We start from the raw sequence: 17,893 nt of genomic DNA, 5'->3' as shown, positions 1-17,893 counted from the left end.
GAGATGGCGCTGCGCATTTCGCATATCGTCTATTATCGATTACTAGCCAGCAATCCCATCTAGGTAACACTCCACGAGATATTACGCCACTACATACTCATATCCACCATTTCTTTCAGTACAATGAAGCACCATAACACCACCTCTTTATTCCGCGCAATTTCTGACGCATAATTACCATATTTATGTTTAGATTTATTTTTTAATTACCACAACATCGGTACACATCCCAAACACACGTTACCAAGTCATACACACCACAACCCGTTCACTGGGTGCCTCTCTAACATGCTCAAACCAACGACTTTTCGTGGCTTAAGTCCTTGCACAACCGTTTTTCTCGACACTAAAGAAAAAGAAACTCAAGAGAAAAACAAACAAGTAGAAAACGAACAGACAAATACACCTCATGCATGAATCTCCAACAAATCGATCACATTACCGATCAAAAATCACAATTATCGATTACAGGCCAGCAATCCCATCTAGGTAACACTCCACGACATACTACGCCACTACATACTCATGCCCACCATTTCTTTCAGTACAATGAAGCACCATAACACCCTCTCTTTTTTGCGGGCAATTTCTGACGCATACTAGCATATTTATGTTTAGTTTTATTTTTTAACTACTACAACGTCGGTACACATCACAAACACACGTTACCAAGTCATACACACCACAACGCGTTCACTGGGTGCCTCTCTAACATGCTCAAACCAACGACTTTTCGTGGCTTAAGTCCTTGCACAACCGTTTTTCTCGACACTAAAGAAAAAGAAACTCAAGAGAAAAACAAACAGGTAGAAAACGAACAGACAAATACACCTCATACATGAATCTCCAACAAATCGATCACATTACCGATCAAAAATCACAATTATCGATTACTAGCCAGCAATCCCATCTAGGTAACACTCCACGAGATATTACGCCACTACATACTCATATCCACCATTTCTTTCAGTACAATGAAGCACCATAACACCACCTCTTTATTCCGCGCAATTTCTGACGCATAATTACCATATTTATGTTTAGATTTATTTTTTAATTACCACAACATCGGTACACATCCCAAACACACGTTACCAAGTCATACACACCACAACCCGTTCACTGGGTGCCTCTCTAACATGCTCAAACCAACGACTTTTCGTGGCTTAAGTCCTTGCACAACCGTTTTTCTCGACACTAAAGAAAAAGAAACTCAAGAGAAAAACAAACAAGTAGAAAACGAACAGACAAATACACCTCATGCATGAATCTCCAACAAATCGATCACATTACCGATCAAAAATCACAATTATCGATTACAGGCCAGCAATCCCATCTAGGTAACACTCCACGACATACTACGCCACTACATACTCATGCCCACCATTTCTTTCAGTACAATGAAGCACCATAACACCCTCTCTTTTTTGCGGGCAATTTCTGACGCATACTAGCATATTTATGTTTAGTTTTATTTTTTAACTACTACAACGTCGGTACACATCACAAACACACGTTACCAAGTCATACACACCACAACGCGTTCACTGGGTGCCTCTCTAACATGCTCAAACCAACGACTTTTCGTGGCTTAAGTCCTTGCACAACCGTTTTTCTCGACACTAAAGAAAAAGAAACTCAAGAGAAAAACAAACAGGTAGAAAACGAACAGACAAATACACCTCATGCATGAATCTCCAACAAATCGATCACATTACCGATCAAAAATCACAATTATCGATTACAGGCCAGCAATCCCATCTAGGTAACACTCCACGACATACTACGCCACTACATACTCATGCCCACCATTTCTTTCAGTACAATGAAGCACCATAACACCCTCTTTTTTGCGGGCAATTTCTGACGCATACTAGCATATTTATGTTTAGTTTTATTTTTTAGCTACTACAACGTCGGTACACATCACAAACACACGTTACCAAGTCATACACACCACAACGCGTTCACTGGGTGCCTCTCTAACATGCTCAAACCAACGACTTTTCGTGGCTTAAGTCCTTGCACAACCGTTTTTCTCGACACTAAAGAAAAAGAAACTCAAGAGAAAAACAAACAGGTAGAAAACGAACAGAGAAATACACCTCATGCATGAATCTCCAACAAATCGATCACATTACCGATCATAAATCACAATTATCGATTACAGGCCAGCAATCCCATCTAGGTAACACTCCACGACATACTACGCCACTACATACTCATGCCCACCATTTCTTTCAGTACAATGAAGCACCATAACACCCTCTCTTTTTTGCGGGCAATTTCTGACGCATACTAGCATATTTATGTTTAGTTTTATTTTTTAACTACTACAACGTCGGTACACATCACAAACACACGTTACCAAGTCATACACACCACAACGCGTTCACTGGGTGCCTCTCTAACATGCTCAAACCAACGACTTTTCGTGGCTTAAGTCCTTGCACAACCGTTTTTCTCGACACTAAAGAAAAAGAAACTCAAGAGAAAAACAAACAGGTAGAAAACGAACAGACAAATACACCTCATGCATGAATCTCCAACAAATCGATCACATTACCGATCAAAAATCACAATTATCGATTACAGGCCAGCAATCCCATCTAGGTAACACTCCACGACATACTACGCCACTACATACTCATGCCCACCATTTCTTTCAGTACAATGAAGCACCATAACACCCTCTCTTTTTTGCGGGCAATTTCTGACGCATACTAGCATATTTATGTTTAGTTTTATTTTTTAACTACTACAACGTCGGTACACATCACAAACACACGTTACCAAGTCATACACACCACAACGCGTTCACTGGGTGCCTCTCTAACATGCTCAAACCAACGACTTTTCGTGGCTTAAGTCCTTGCACAACCGTTTTTCTCGACACTAAAGAAAAAGAAACTCAAGAGAAAAACAAACAGGTAGAAAACGAACAGACAAATACACCTCATGCATGAATCTCCAACAAATCGATCACATTACCGATCAAAAATCACAATTATCGATTACAGGCCAGCAATCCCATCTAGGTAACACTCCACGACATACTACGCCACTACATACTCATGCCCACCATTTCTTTCAGTACAATGAAGCACCATAACACCCTCTCTTTTTTGCGGGCAATTTCTGACGCATACTAGCATATTTATGTTTAGTTTTATTTTTTAACTACTACAACGTCGGTACACATCACAAACACACGTTACCAAGTCATACACACCACAACGCGTTCACTGGGTGCCTCTCTAACATGCTCAAACCAACGACTTTTCGTGGCTTAAGTCCTTGCACAACCGTTCTTCTCGACACTAAAGAGAAAGAAACTTACGAGAAAAACGAACAGGTAGGTAACGAACAGACAAATACACCTCATGCATGAATCTCCAACAAATGGGTATGTACTACATACACTCGCCGTCAAAAGTAAATGGAAGGCGACTTTGTCAAAAAAATTTAGTTTATTTAAATCTAAAGAGTAATGGATCATGTTTTTTGATGCACTGTGCAATTCGAACATACACAATTTGGCTGCACAAATGTGTTCAAGGATGCATGAATTGGGGTGGGAATGAATAATTTTTTTCGTTAATATTGCCTTCCAGTTACTTCTGATGGCACCTGTACTTTCCTCCGCCAGTGTATCGCTCTCTGTATTCTGATTTACCAGGACATGACGTCCTCAAGAGATTACGTAAAATGCCCCACTCACCACGTACAAAAACAGTTTTCTTTAGGCTACTCAGTGAGACATTACCAGTTAAAACATGGCTAGAGAAAAAGGGCATTTTCGGGTCTATGGTTAACTGTCTGCTTTATGATGCTCGTGAAACGATTCGGTATTGTTTCATCAAATGTAAGGATGCAATACTCTTCTGAGTCATCGTGCAACGGGCATTTAAAAAAAGACTTAATTTAACGCCGCATTCTTTACGATTTCTCACTGCATTACCATTTGCTGATGAACTCTAAGATATGCAATTTTTAATTGGATTACACAGTCTCTGAAAAACACGCATGATGGACCGACATTCTGAGTCTGTTGTTTCTCCTAAAGACCATTTCTGTAGAATGATAGTACACCTAAAAGAATTGTATGCCCAGACCTAGTTTGAACCAGAGTGGCACTGACTCTTATTGCTATGTTGTTCAATGCCTTTTTTCTAGGTCTTTGTTGCTTAGCTGAGTCGTGTTATGATGTTTTAGCTATGTGCTCCGAACTGACTCTTTTCTCGTGCTTCCCTGCTTAGGTGTGTTGATTTGCCCCTGTTTTTTTTAATGTTTGTAGATAGCTCATGAACATAAAACATCGCATCATTCTAATAATTACAATGTAAAAAAAAAGAAAAACTCTTCCTAGCCTATGCGTTTCGTGCTCTCCTGGCATGATTTTGGTTTGAACCCAAAGGTCGGTTATTTTGTTCTGATGATTTCCTTCTATATTTTGATTTCTCTGTCTTCCGAAAAATTTCCCCACTGACACAAAACGACGCTCGGAGCTTGGTTTTCAGCAGAACGCGTGCGTTTTTAGAAAAATGCATAAAGAAACGAACACGCAGCAAAATGGTCGGCAGTAGTAAGAGAAATGTTTTCGCACTACTGCATATAAGCAGATTTAAGTGCACCCCTGGAATTTCTTTATGAGAGTGAAGGTTCTAAATGCACCCAAAAAAAGTTTTTCATGAGACTAAAAGCTTCTTCAATTACTGCCGCGCCTGGGATTCCCTCGTAGATAGGGGGCAAATTTTTCATTGCTGGGTCTGAGCGGCTTATCACGATGCTGAATGGAAAACAGGTTGCACGCAGAGAACGTATCGCCCATTGCTGCCCTCTTGAATGCCACATAACTGTTCGGGGTTGATGGGGGGAGGCGACTTTGAAATCTCCAAAAATGTAAAAAAAATTTATTGTCTTGATAATTTTTGTGTCGACTTGTATGTCTTGTTTTCTATGCTTACGCGAAGTTTCACTGCTGGAAGAACTGTAAAAAAAAAATTCTTGAGCCGCGGCGTGACTGCATTAGGACGAAGTGCTGGAACAATGGCCTTGTTTTTTCATTACGATTTTCTGCTTAGATAATCACATTGCAGAGCGAAGCCCTTCACGAATTTTTTATATTTTTGGGGGGCCTCGACTGTTTTGTTCCGCTCCTAGGATCATATACCAAGTCAACACGCTGTTTTTAAAATTTGCCAGTTTTATAAAATTCCTCTATGAAATTTTTATCTCATTCTAAATATGTCAAAGGAAGCTACGCAGCAAAAGTTCAAACCCAGAATTTGTGCTTACCAAAACAAAAATTCTGACAATGTTTTGACATGCAGCTCACTTACAAGAACGCATTGAATGTTGAACCAGCCTCCTACCACATTTTTTTAACTCGGCAGCCTTTTCAGAAGATTCAGAGGAAAAATATGAAGTACAAACCAATTTTCTGGATATATAACAGTCAAGTGCAGCGAATAGTAATAAAATTATTTCGAATATGCTCAAAAAATTTTCACGCATATACGTCTCGAAATAAAAGTTTTGCTGAAAGCACTGTGTCCCTTAAATGGTGTGCTTTTGCAGATCGGGATGGAAAAAAACAAAACAGAATTGCCAAGTTCCCATGACAACATTCCACTGCTCGCAGGAAGGTTGCCCGAATAGTTGTATTCAGTTAAATGCCATTCTGTGGCGAACTGCATGGTGGGTCACCACACCACCGCAACCCGCACACATGCCGATATCTATTGCATTAGCGCATCAGAAAGGCACCTGGGCGGAGCGTTTTGCTTTTGGAACATCTGTACCTGTTTGGCTACTACTAGTATTACTAGTACTAGTAGTACTAGTAGTGCTACTAGTGGTACTAGCACTACTACTATTAGTACTAGTAGTACTAGCAGTGCTAGTACTAGTACCATACTACTTCAAGCTCTAGTAGCCATCAGTGAAGATGGCGCATTAATACAACGGTTGGATAACACATTTCGCGGCAACGATAGGTGCGAAGACCTGCAGTTGGCGTGAACACTTAGCGCTGTGTTTCGTAAGGTTTTAGTCAGATAAATTGATTTGGGATTCCCTTGTAAGAAAGCATTTGAGATTATGCCTCAAAAAAAGTTCATTTCTTCCAAATCGACAGCTCAGAACACTCACTCGGTACAGAACAGATATCGCCCTCTGACCTCCGTAGACTTCTACAAAAACTGAAGAGCGGAACAGAGGACACGAGCCGGAGATACAAAAAGATGGGCAATACTCACAACGAAAGGCTTGTCGAAACACCGGCTTAAGTTCTGTGCCGAAAAATAGTAGGTGCAGTCGACAGTTTGCACGTATTTTCCCTCGCAACTGTTCCTCTGGCACTATCGCGCTCACTACGGCTTGCAGCCTCAAGCAGCGTGGCCGGAGCGCTCCCCGGAAGCATGGTGGAGCCGACAAGCGACGCGCTTGGAAACGAAAGGGAAACTATTTTGCTGTTCCGCCACAGTCTTCTTCCCTGGGCCGTCTAGTCTTGGCAGTACCATGACGTTATCGCATCGCCGGCGCGTGCGTGACGAATGCAAGTCACATGTCAAAGTTGATTTTGTTTCATTCTTTTGCTTTCACCTGTCATGCCCGATAAAACCCAATCGCGCTTCAATCACAGCATGACTGGAGCGGTTTTGACGATTTGAGCCTAGAGGGGCCGGCACCTGCGAGAATTAACGAGCTCAGATTTCGTTGAACAGACGACGCGTGGGGTGCGCCTGGCTGCTGGAACAGCAGAATCCTTTCCACTTAGCTTTCAGGCGCGCCGTTTGTCGGCCCCACCATGCTTCAGAAACTGCTGCGGCCACACACACGCTCGCGGGTTGGAAGTCTTATTGAGCGCCGTAGTACCTCGGTGAAGACTCGTTTAAAGAAATCCCCGCAATGCACCACCAACTTCTTTGATCGCTTTGCTGGATTTACACTCAAGCCTGGCTGCTAAGAAAAAGGCAGACTGATTTCAGTTTCAAACAACAAGCCGTAAAATTGTGCGCCACCCGTCAGCACATGCAGTAGTTGTGCAATATGCTTTAACAGTTTTATACTTAACAATTTGCAAGGGCGAGAAATCACGCCTAGGTACTGCGTATCTTGTGGCCCCATTTCACGACGATGAATTAACGTCATTATGTAATGTGTTTCAACCGAGGTTTTCAAGGAGCTTCCACTGAAGCGTCGAAAAAATTAAACGCTTGCAAACACGCCACAGTATACCACGGATTCCTCCGACATTTAGCAAGTTGTTTCAAAAATTTTTAGAGAGAAGGTCGCCTGTCCACAGGGTAAAAAGCGAAATTGGAAATTGAAAATTGGTTTTGAGGAAAGGAATTGACGCAGTAACTGTTTCACATGGACACCGGAACCGCGCCGTAAGGGAAGGGATAAAGGAGGGAGTGAAAGAAGAAAAGAAGAAAGAGCAGAAATGCTTTTCTTCCAAAAGCTTGGCGAGGTTGTGTTGTCGCGACTGAAGGAAGAATGAAAAGTACACCGCAGTGGCCTGTCCACTGGCTCGTGCTAAGCCACAATCGGTGTCACGTGCAGACAGCAGGAGAGTTAAAATAGGTTTGAAAAGAGAGACTGAAAGAATAGACGCGTGTCCGCCGAAGCCACGACGACGGCTCTAGCAACGGATACACCTGGTGGCGAGGAACCCTAGCGATGTTGGCGTTAGTCCCTAAATCTCAATCCAGTAGTGCCAAGAAGTCACCTCCCGTCCATTGGGCAAGGAAATCAGAATCACAAACCTACGGATTATGTCCCATATGCTGTGCACTGAGGAGCTGAGTGTAAAAGTAATAGGCATGAGACTCTATAAACACCTAGAGGAAAACAGCCCACTCCCGAACCCTACGTTCGGATTTAGGCCCAAACTCCCTTTTCAGGGCATCCTGATCCAACATAAGCAGACACACCTTAGCTCGACCTAGAGGTAATCAAACCAGAGCCACCCTTACACTGGACCTTAATTGCGTTTTCGATAAGTCCTCACACGAAGTGTTCCTAGACGGCTCCAACGGAACCAAGTGCGGAAGCACAATTTACCGCTACATCAGTAGCTTCCTATCACGTAGCCAAGTGCGACTATCCCTGCGCGAGACAAAATCAGAGCTCGTAGAGCTAAGCAGCAGAGGCATGTCTCAAGGCGCCGTACTCTCCCCGGTGCATTTCAACATGGCTATAAGGGGTCTGCCAGCTGTGCAGAGAAACCATACCATACATCAAACACGCCCTCTACGGAGTTTATATCACAATTTAGACGTCTACAGGATCCGTGGGTACAACCAAGACACCCTGCAAAAAGCGGTTGGTCAGGTCCACAAATACGCCACTCACTGAGGACTATTAGGTGCCCCTGATAAGCCAGAAGTCATTGTGTTTAGGGGGCAGAAGGAAGCATCCTCAGTCATCCTTCGATTAGAAAATCAACAGATTGTAAGAATCAAAATAATCAAGAATCTAGAGCTGATCATAAGCAACAAAAGGAAATGCAAGGAAGAAAGGAATAATTAGGAAAATGCACACTACTAAGCATCAAGTAGCACGCGTGATCAGCCAGGTGTCAGGATGAAAATTCGGTTTATAGTTTTTGGGAGTTTTAACCTCCCAAAGCGACTCAGGCTATGAGGGTTGCCGAAGTGAAGGGCTCCGGAAATTTCGACCACCTGGTTTTCCTTAACGTGCACTGACACCGTACAATACACGGGCCTCTAGAATTTCGCCTCCGTCGAAATTCCACCGCCGCAGCCGGGATCGAACCCGCTTCTTTCGGGTCAGCAGTCGAGCGCTATAACCACTGAGCCGCCGCAGGTGGTCAAGACGAAAGTTAATACTAGTTAACGCCTTCATCATAAACGAGATCGAATACTCCAATTTATCATTTCTCGCAGCCCCTACGGCCATCCCGTCCCCCCAGACCTTCTAATATCATAGGTCCACTTGACTTTCTACCGCCCCCTGCATCTTTCCCTTCTCTTGAAATCAACTCTGTTACCCAAAGCGAACATCATTTTCTGCTCTCTACATCAAATCTTCACGCCATATGCATTTCCGATGCCAAGGGAAACGATTCATTGCAAAATACGCATATTGGTGGTTCCCACAGCGAGGAGCCATACATTGTGTGGGATCCGAGTGGCAAGATTACCTCACGGCATACACGCTCTCATCTCCCGTCGCCGTTTCAACGGACTTTTCGTGCCCGACACTTTAAATGTTTAAACCAAGTTCTGCTTCTTTAGCAGGGCGTAAGTCTTGGGACAAAGGGCCTTGCGCAGCACGTCGTACGCGGAGCCACGCTCCACTTTGGCTGATCGACTATAAGAGTTCCAGAGGTGCAGCGCATAGCTTTCAGTCGTGGCCCGCATGACACCCACTGTCGCGTTTCTGAAGAAGGTTTTCTGCCACTCCAAGTAGCTGACGGGGTAGAAGGCCGCGCTGGGAAGTACAGTGACTCCCGAACACTCGACGAGTGGAATCTTTCCCAGCATGTTCCGGGGACAGAACCATGCTAGCACACGCTCCAGGAGTCGGGGTCCGTTGTGAGCCCACTTGTGAGACCTGCGCCAGTCACGAATAGAATGGGTTTGTAGTAGGCACTGCCTTGCGGATTCTTCCTATATTACATATATTCCCAACCTGCTGCGGTGGCTAAGTGGCTTTGGTGTTTGCCTGCCGAACCCAGAGTCCGGGAACGAACCGTTGTCGTTGCAGCTCCATTTCAGTCTTGAGTAATTTGGAACTTCTACTCCAATGAAGGCTGAATTCAGAAAGAATAACTGTGCGCAGTGAGTTGTGTTACAAAAAGCCAAGGTATATATTAATTCCGAGCCCTGTATATATGCCGTCTTTAATGGTCCATAATGCAGCACCCCCCACCCTTTCCCTCCGCAGGTACACACGAACACATACACCTTCCGCGTTGACTTAATGGCTACGGCGTTCGCCTCCTGAGCAAAAGGAGCGCAATGAGATCTCGGCCGCGGCGGACTCATTTCGATGGAGGCGAAATTGAGAAGACGTCCGTGTGCTGGTGAGATGTGGTGGTTTGTGTGCTGTGTGATGTCAGTGCAAGTTGAGGAACCTCAGATGGTTGAAATTAATACGAACATCTCCACTGCGGCGCCTCTCGTGCCCAGTAGCAACTTCGGTACGCTAAACTCCAAACAACACAAGACTTCGATTTACGACTGTTGGCTGTATCGAGACATATCTGCAAAAATGTGAACTGACCAAAACACGCAAGGCCAACTTCAAAATGAGTGCATTTTCTGGAAATACGCACTATTTAACCATCGAGGAAGCTATACAAAGAAAAAAAAATGACATGTGATTCAAGGATAAGACACACACGCAAACACAACAGGAGAAACACGACGGGCATCCAAAGAGCTATAAAACCATTCATATTTACTACTGCGCGAACAAAACAAGGACCGAGCAAGAACACAGTAACACACACAAGCGCAGACTTCAAACTTTTTGTGTGTTACTGTGTTCTTGCTCGGTCCTTGTTTTGTTCGCGCAGTTTTAAATATGAACGATTCAGACCAACTAGCCCGCCAGAAGATACTTTTGAACTATAAAACCAATAGCGCAGATTAGATAATCATAAGCATGCCAAAATAATTGGGGTCTGTTTTCATTCGCATAGAACAGAACACAATCAGAGGTGTCAGTCAATAAGGCTGCTGTATAAGACAGTTTGTTGGTTGATTTAACGGGTGTAACGTCGCCAAGCGACTGAGGCTATGAAGAACGCCGTACTGGAGAGCTCCGAATAATTTCTGTCATCGGGGGGTTTTTAGCATGCCTCCACGGAAATGCGACCGTTTCAGCCGGTATCGAACCCGCGTCTTTCGGCTCAACAGCCGAGCCCATTAACCACTAAGCCACCGCGGCGGCTACAATTCGCAAAAAGTGTGGAGACCTTGTCACTCTCTATAAGATACCTCAGAGTCGTGTGTAATGATGGCTAATCGACTCCAGATAGGCTAAAGGTCTGGCTTACTTGTACGTCCAAGAGAACTCCTCGAGACTACGCAGCAGGAAAGGGTGTTTTCTTTCAAAGACCATGACACTGTTGCCAACGTCTGGGAAGTGCTCTCGCGCCAGGACGTTGCGGAGCTTGCCGAAACTTCTGAGGGTGAGGACGTCCATGTCTGCGTAGACACCACCGTACTTCCACAGTATGAGCAGCCGCAGGGCGTCACTAAGATGGTTGATCCGAAAGGGGCTGCGGATCCAGTCTTCCTTGATGTACCAGTGCACAAGTACGCTGTCTCTTACTAGTGCGTTCAAGTCTATGTTGAGCAACCTAAAATTTGGCAGGTAGAGCAGATTTTCAAGGAACCTGAGTAGAAAAGAAAAACGAAACTGGTCTGTAACATTTCACTGCATGTTACCATCTTTAGAGTTAGTTGCAGCGATTTGTTGTATATGAGAAGTACATTTCCATGTGAACTTATGCTTCGTACCATACACCATGCAATCCTTTTCTTCGCAGTGCTAACCACTTTCATGGGGAGTATACAGAGGACATACTTTGAAATTCACAGTTAGGGGCGCAAATATTCGCTGATGTGCACTGGGAACAAAAAACTATTTATCGATGTACCCAATTAAGTGTTCCACTTCATGGGTTGTGTTCGTGATCTAGAATTCTTGAGCCTTTACAAAAGCTTTTTTTAGAAAAACACAGTGTTCAAACCACACAAGTTGTGGAGGCTCTAAGGAAGTGAAAGAATTCTTGCCCTAACAAAGCCTCAAGGATTGAATACAGTAATGAGCTATAATTGTTAAGGAAGTTTTTCTGCATTACTGAGGATTGTAACGGCCAGCCAGCTGGCAGAATAATTAGGGACCTAGCCCTTTTCGGAGGATTTCCGAGCCCCGATCTAAAGCACATATGAGACTGGTTCATTTATTTATTTATCAAAGAACCTACAGAGCCAAAGCATTACAGGGGGGGGGGGGGGGGGGGGATTAGAAATAGATAAAGTACACAATTTACGACACCATTGCTCCTAGGCAAAGTAAAAAATATAAAAAACCAGAAAAAGGACAAAAGAAATGTAACGCGCCAGACATGCACATACATTTACAACATAGAAAAGAAAGCATCATTTGATGCAGCACCCACGACACCACTCGGCAGCCTATTCCATCCCCTAGTGGTTTTAGGAAAGAAAGACATCCAAACAATTCAGTTTTTGTCGCAATTTATCGAACCTCCTAGGGACTCTAGGGTTTTACATGCTTTAACAGTGACAGTCCATTCCAAAAGGGTGACGGTGAAGGTAATGCGCATGCCACAGCACTGCAGAAGCACTGCCTCACAGCAGAGGTGTGATGTGCCTGCAAAAGCAGCAAGAAAAACATGAACGGCATCGCTTCCACCATGCCGATTCCACGCCCGGATTCTAGATTGGTTCCAGATTGGTCACTCCGCCTATTTGCGCGCATTGTGATCCTAATTCACTCCATTCGGTGCTTAATATACATATTTATCTATTTAGTCTCATTAATTATCACTGTTCCCTCTTATTCCTGGAGGGAGAAGTACAGTTCGGATTGTTTTCATGATGGGTTCCAAAGCGCGACAAGACGGAGAGGAAAGGACGGGTTGTTTTCTTCTTCGAGTGGCTAGATTTTCCCCCTGCCTGGCTCACCTGCAGTCACGCATGTCGAGGATGGTGAGCAGCCACACAGTGTAGTCCGGGTTCCGAAGCGCCGCCGACTCGATTGAGCAAGCTGCCCGATCGCTGATGCACGACGCACCGGCAGTCTCGAGGAAGAAAAAGTTCCTCTCTGTCTCGTTCGGAGCAGTACGCCGTTCGAGGTCCTGGAGATTGTCTTTGGGACCTGCACAGAATTGAACAGAACAGAGCTGCTTTCTTGACTGCTGTCAATATTTTCGCGTTAGAACGGCGTATAGACAATCTTAAGATCAGAATTCGTATGACTTCTAGCACTCTCAGCTCGGGACGTCTAAGAAAGCGAATCATTTAAATAGTTGAGATCCTGTTTGCGGTCGGAGTTATGAACGCCAGGGGTCGTCCGGCAGGTGCCTGTTTCAATAAAGCAACAAAAAGTAGTAAAAAAAATTTACAGCCCACACTTTTTTTCTTGTGCCTATCACAAAAATGTTGGCACAGGAACCCTGTTTGCCCTTTTAGCAATTTGTCCAAGAGGTTTAACCACCAAAAAGTGGCCCAGGCTATGAGAGACGCCGTAGTAGAGTGCTTCGCATAATTCGACCGCTTTGGGTTTTGCAACGTGGACTGGCAGTGCACAGCACACGAGCCTCTAGCATTTCCCTTTCATCGAAATAACATTGTATGAAAAGCACAAGGAAGAATATGAAACCAAACCGCAGCATAGACATTCGGAAATAAGGTATCTATGATCACAAAGTTCGTACTGTGTTCTAAAGCCTCCGCGGTAGCTCAGTGGTTATCATTACCGGCTGCTGACATGAAAGACGCGGGCAGGATCCTGGCCGCGGCGGTCGCATTTCTATCGAGGTAAAATGCTAGGGGTCCGTGTACTGTGCGATGTCAGTGCGCGTTAAGGAACCACAGGTTGTTGATATTATCCGGAGCCTTCCACTACGGCGTCCTTCACAGCCTCAGTCGCTTTGGGAAGTTAAACCCCATAACCGAATCGTACTGTGTTCGAGGAGACGCAACATGTCAAAAAGAGACTTACTGAGGCACTGTTGCTTCTTTGCCTTGGAAGTGATCACCAGTAATCCTCGTGGATCGTAGCCAAGATGCCTTGCGCTGACTTCAATGCCGGGCAGGAAGAATCAGAAATCGGTGCACACAATTTTAATTGATGACACACTCAACAGCAGAAGTCTAAACCAAAAGTGTCGGGTGTCACGTCACGGCTGCCAAGGATGAGAAAATGATTCCCCACGTTTCATTAACGTCAGTGGTTAACAGTTCCTGGTGCTGTTAAAGAACGCTTTTCTATCAAATGGCTCTCGTGACAAACAAAGCGCCCTTTATGACAATAACCTTCACGTTTTATAGACTCCGTGCCCCCCTGATTTTCATTCTCAATTGACTGCCTTTGTAAATTTTCTGAGACTTCACTGTTTAACAGAGATGCGCTATCATCCACTGTCGTCCTCCGAGTGTTCATATATATATCTGCCCCAAGATTATAGCACTCTTGCGCACTGCAGTGAAGAAAGTTGTTGAGCTGTAAAAATCAGCTAGATATTGCTGGAATAAAACATTGTTTATTTAACAATGGGGCGTACTATACTTCTCACCATTCTGTAGTGTCTTGAAGTAATGCAATATTCGGGTATGGAGACAAGTGTGTATACTAGCATACACTACTGAAGCATTGTGACCGCTAACGCTATATTAAACAACCACCTTAACAGGAATTGACACCGAAGAATTCATGCTCCCGTATACTCCTCGTCGTTCTACGGTAAATCCTCCTGATGGCCGCTGACCAGTCCTCGAGATAGCTAACAAAAATACGGTATGCGAGAAAGGAGACTGATGAATTATCTTTTCTTAGTTCCCGGGGGTCATTTTTAACCAGATTCCACATGTTGAGGAGTTGTAAGGCTGCACAAAGACATAGCTCGGAGCATGAGCGGGTAGCTATAGTAAGGTTTTCGTTCACCCGGTTAATTTCTGCTTATTGTTAGTCAGTTCGGCTTTGTGATTGGCGGACTGAAGTTTCACCACTCTGCTACCCAACAGATACACAGATAGTAATTCGGGTCTACCTCGATTACGGAGTGAATAAGAATATGATGACACAATCCGACAGCGTTAAAAGCAGAACAGTACATTGTCAGTTCTGAGGAAGTTTCCACAGTTTTGAGATGAGTTGCGTGCTTCGAGGGAGATAGGAAAAAGACGGACATGTAGAGTAAGAAGTAAAAAGCAAGAAAAGTTCGAAGAGAGAAACTTACGCATGATTGTGAGGAGAACAAATAAAAGGACAGTAACAAGGGCTGTTAGCTCCGAGCTTCCTCGACCGTACAGCCTCGATATTGGCCCCTGCGAATAGTGGTCCCACGAGAGCAGTGCAGCCTCATTTATAAACACCAGCGGTTTGAACACGTGACGTATCTTCAGCGTCAAAACTATAAATGCCTGCGCTTTAAGGAGCACTAAAGTTTAAAGCTCCCGAAAAAGTCTGACCACTCGAAAGCGGTTTGAATGCGGTAGGGTTCCTTGTGCATGGAATGGATAGAGAAATATTTGGTTTGTTTGTTCTTAAGCCGAGTGAAGCAAGCTTCCTCGTCATCGGAAATGAGTTCATGGAAACCAAGCTTAACCAGCAAAGCCTGACTTGACCACCCATTTCTTATATCGCGAGAGAAGGATATGTTCTGAGAAAGCATAAATGCCAAAGATTCTTCTGGAAAGATGCACTGTGCTGCTGTAAAGTTCACTTCAATGAGAGTGAATAACAGAAATCTATTCATCTCTAGAGCTTAAAATTCGCTAAGATGATTTTCTTAAGATGATTTGACATGTAATTCTACGAGCACAAATTTTGCACTCGAGAAGCTTCGACAACCCCTTGTATATTCTGGGGCTTAATTCGTGATTGTGTCTTCGCTGAACGCTAGACTGATTTCAAAAAGCGGTTCCAGCTAGGCGATGTTTTACTAGAGATAAGTTAAGGGAAATTTCATGTATGACCGTTCGCTCAGTGTCCTTAGTTCCACTTTCTAGGTCATCATTAAAACACGGTAAATATTGGTACATTCTTTTTTTTAAAACAAGAAAGAATGAAGCGATTTCTCGCCTTCTAACACGGGCTTCCAGCACCATGGTTTTCAGTTCAGAGCAAGGCGTCAAAAATAGATTTCATAACTAATTCCAACACACTTATCTACGGTAATCTGCATTAATTATCTCCTCAGACGAGTATATACTGTGCCACGTTTGAAGGAAATCTATGAAACTGATACTAAGTGCATTTGCAAGAAAATTTTAAAATTTGCACTTGCTGCCCTCTCCTCGCCACTGCGTCGGTGATAAGCCCTTAAAGGATTAGCACCTACGCTGCGCGACCGCTTACAACAAGGGTTACTTATCTCGAGTTTGGCTTAAGCGGGAGCGTAGAAGTGTTCATTTGCATCAACTGATGTTTAGCTCATAACGGTTGTCGAGCTCATCTAAGGTTGTGTGTCCGAGTTCAACGGCTCAACTAACAAGACGGCGACCTACTGACCCACCTCATTCGCGGGGTCGATGATACTTTCCGCATTAATTCCGGCTCGAACTGCATGAAAGATTGCTGGCCTGGACAGTGCAGTGCCCACAGTCTATAACGTTCTCCCATACAATGCATGTAAAAGCGGAATGGCCAGTAAGTTTCCCAACAGCTGTGGTTAGGCGCCGAACTCAAGAATTCCCTTTTCTTTCGGCAGCGTTCAGCAGCGGTTACTGCAGAAGCCACGCGCCGCGTGTGTGTACTTGTACTAGACTGCGTAGCCCATGCAAAAGCATTGAATGATGTCAGGTTTGCGCGTCTCCGAGTCAAGAATGTGATCCTCGCTTCTGTCGCGACCTAAGTAGTCACCGGCGGGATGGCATTGTAGATTAATCTCAAAGGCATCTGGCAGCAAAGTTTGTTGTTTGGTAAGTCAGTCAGTATTTGGCACGAGGAAAGTCAACACACACAAGCAACAGTAAGTAGAGTGAACACGGACGCTGTCCTGTATAGTGGCCTTCAAAGACATTTGCACATACGCATGTGCACACACATTCTCCAGAATAAACTGAAAACAAGGTTGGGAGAAATGGAACAATGCGAAATTGCAGAATAAAACGGCAGCATGAAAAAACTATACTTGCGAAGTTAACAAAAAATGGACCACTTACCATGACCCACAGCCAGGAGAACGTCACTTCGCGACACCGACAGTCATGTTTCTAAACACTCTCCTCCGGGATTCACTGCCGAGCCACACCGGGGCAATTGCGCATGCAGGTAACCATCGGAGACATCGCAACGGCGCCTGGCAGCTCTGCACTTCTCGACAGCGTGTGACTCATAGCCAGAAAACGCTCACCAACAGAACGAAGAGCTACAACAAAAAACGAAAACTGTTTTCTGCAGAGCTCCCCCCTCTTTCTGAGCACTACCGTTGACACTTGACACCAGACACCTAGAATAAAAGAAAGGGAAAAGGACACAACAAAATTCAAGCTCCCCGTGCTTCCTACAGCCCGCTTGGTGAGAGAGTGCGATAAGTAGTCAAAAAGAAGTCTACAAAAGCTGGCAAATAGGAACGTAAAAACAAATGCCGCAATAAACGATAAAATAATGAAATGGAAACTGAAACAGAGCCTGTTGGGAAGGGAGCCGGAAACATAAACGAGACAAATAAAGGAAAGGGGCAGAGACAAGAGACAGTTTAGATAGAAGGCGTGACGAACATAACCAGCGGACATTCCCGGAACGTGCCCGTTGTCTCTTTTGGAGCTGATGGTGACAAGCTCGCTGCGAGTTTCCGGCGGTCGTTTTGTGCGGCTCCGGAATCGGACTTTTCCGTCGCGCCTGTTTGCGGGACAAAGTGAAGTGAGCGTGGCCGCATAACGAGGAGCCAACTGCGCATCCGCCTGTTTGCCGCACGCGACGCCATTGTTTTGGAAACGGAATGGCGGCCGCACACGGCCGTCGCCTGTGGGCGCCTATACCCCAGGACTCTGATGCCTCCAGTTGGCAGGCTTGTGCAGCCCTAATAGCGCATCTAAACGGACCACTATTGGAAATGTATTGGGACAGGCCTATCCTACAAACAACCAGGGTGAACAAGCCATTTCCAATATTGGACCAATTAACTGTTCTGCTCAGGACGGGTGGGACGTCCCAA

At 44.6% G+C, this 17,893-nt stretch overlaps 1 protein-coding gene across 1 annotated transcript; it reads right to left on the bottom strand.

The window, feature by feature from the left end:
- Window positions 1-129: 129 nt before the first annotated feature.
- LOC149330590 (lactosylceramide 4-alpha-galactosyltransferase-like) lies at window positions 130-17,398 on the bottom strand. Its single transcript, XM_089561206.1, has 6 exons — window positions 16,899-17,398; window positions 14,972-15,059; window positions 13,735-13,812; window positions 12,696-12,888; window positions 11,036-11,377; window positions 130-9,585 (listed from the first exon to the last, which is right to left on the bottom strand). The coding sequence occupies exons 1-6, from the start codon at window positions 16,899-16,901 to the stop codon at window positions 9,243-9,245; spliced, it is 1,047 nt and encodes a 348-aa protein (XP_089417332.1). The 5' UTR covers window positions 16,902-17,398; the 3' UTR covers window positions 130-9,242.
- Between the last annotated feature and the right edge of the window lie 495 nt (window positions 17,399-17,893).

The sequence above is a fragment of the Amblyomma mixtum genome, chromosome 9 (genome assembly GCF_055824585.1).
Source record: "Amblyomma mixtum isolate Tamu chromosome 9, ASM5582458v1, whole genome shotgun sequence".
Classification (NCBI taxonomy): domain Eukaryota; kingdom Metazoa; phylum Arthropoda; class Arachnida; order Ixodida; family Ixodidae; genus Amblyomma; species Amblyomma mixtum.
Note: the sequence above shows the minus strand (reverse complement) of the source record. Positions and strands in the feature narration are given on the sequence as shown.

Excerpts from the sequence above, each read along its gene's own strand:
- LOC149330590 (XM_089561206.1), bottom strand. Across the intron at positions 13,813-14,971 it reads TGTTCTCCTCACAATCATGC|TCAGCGCAAGGCATCTTGGC; the intron begins GTAAGTTTCTCT and ends CCGGCATTGAAG. Across the intron at positions 9,586-11,035 it reads GAGTTCTCTTGGACGTACAA|GTCTCACAAGTGGGCTCACA; the intron begins GTAAGCCAGACC and ends TGACTGGCGCAG.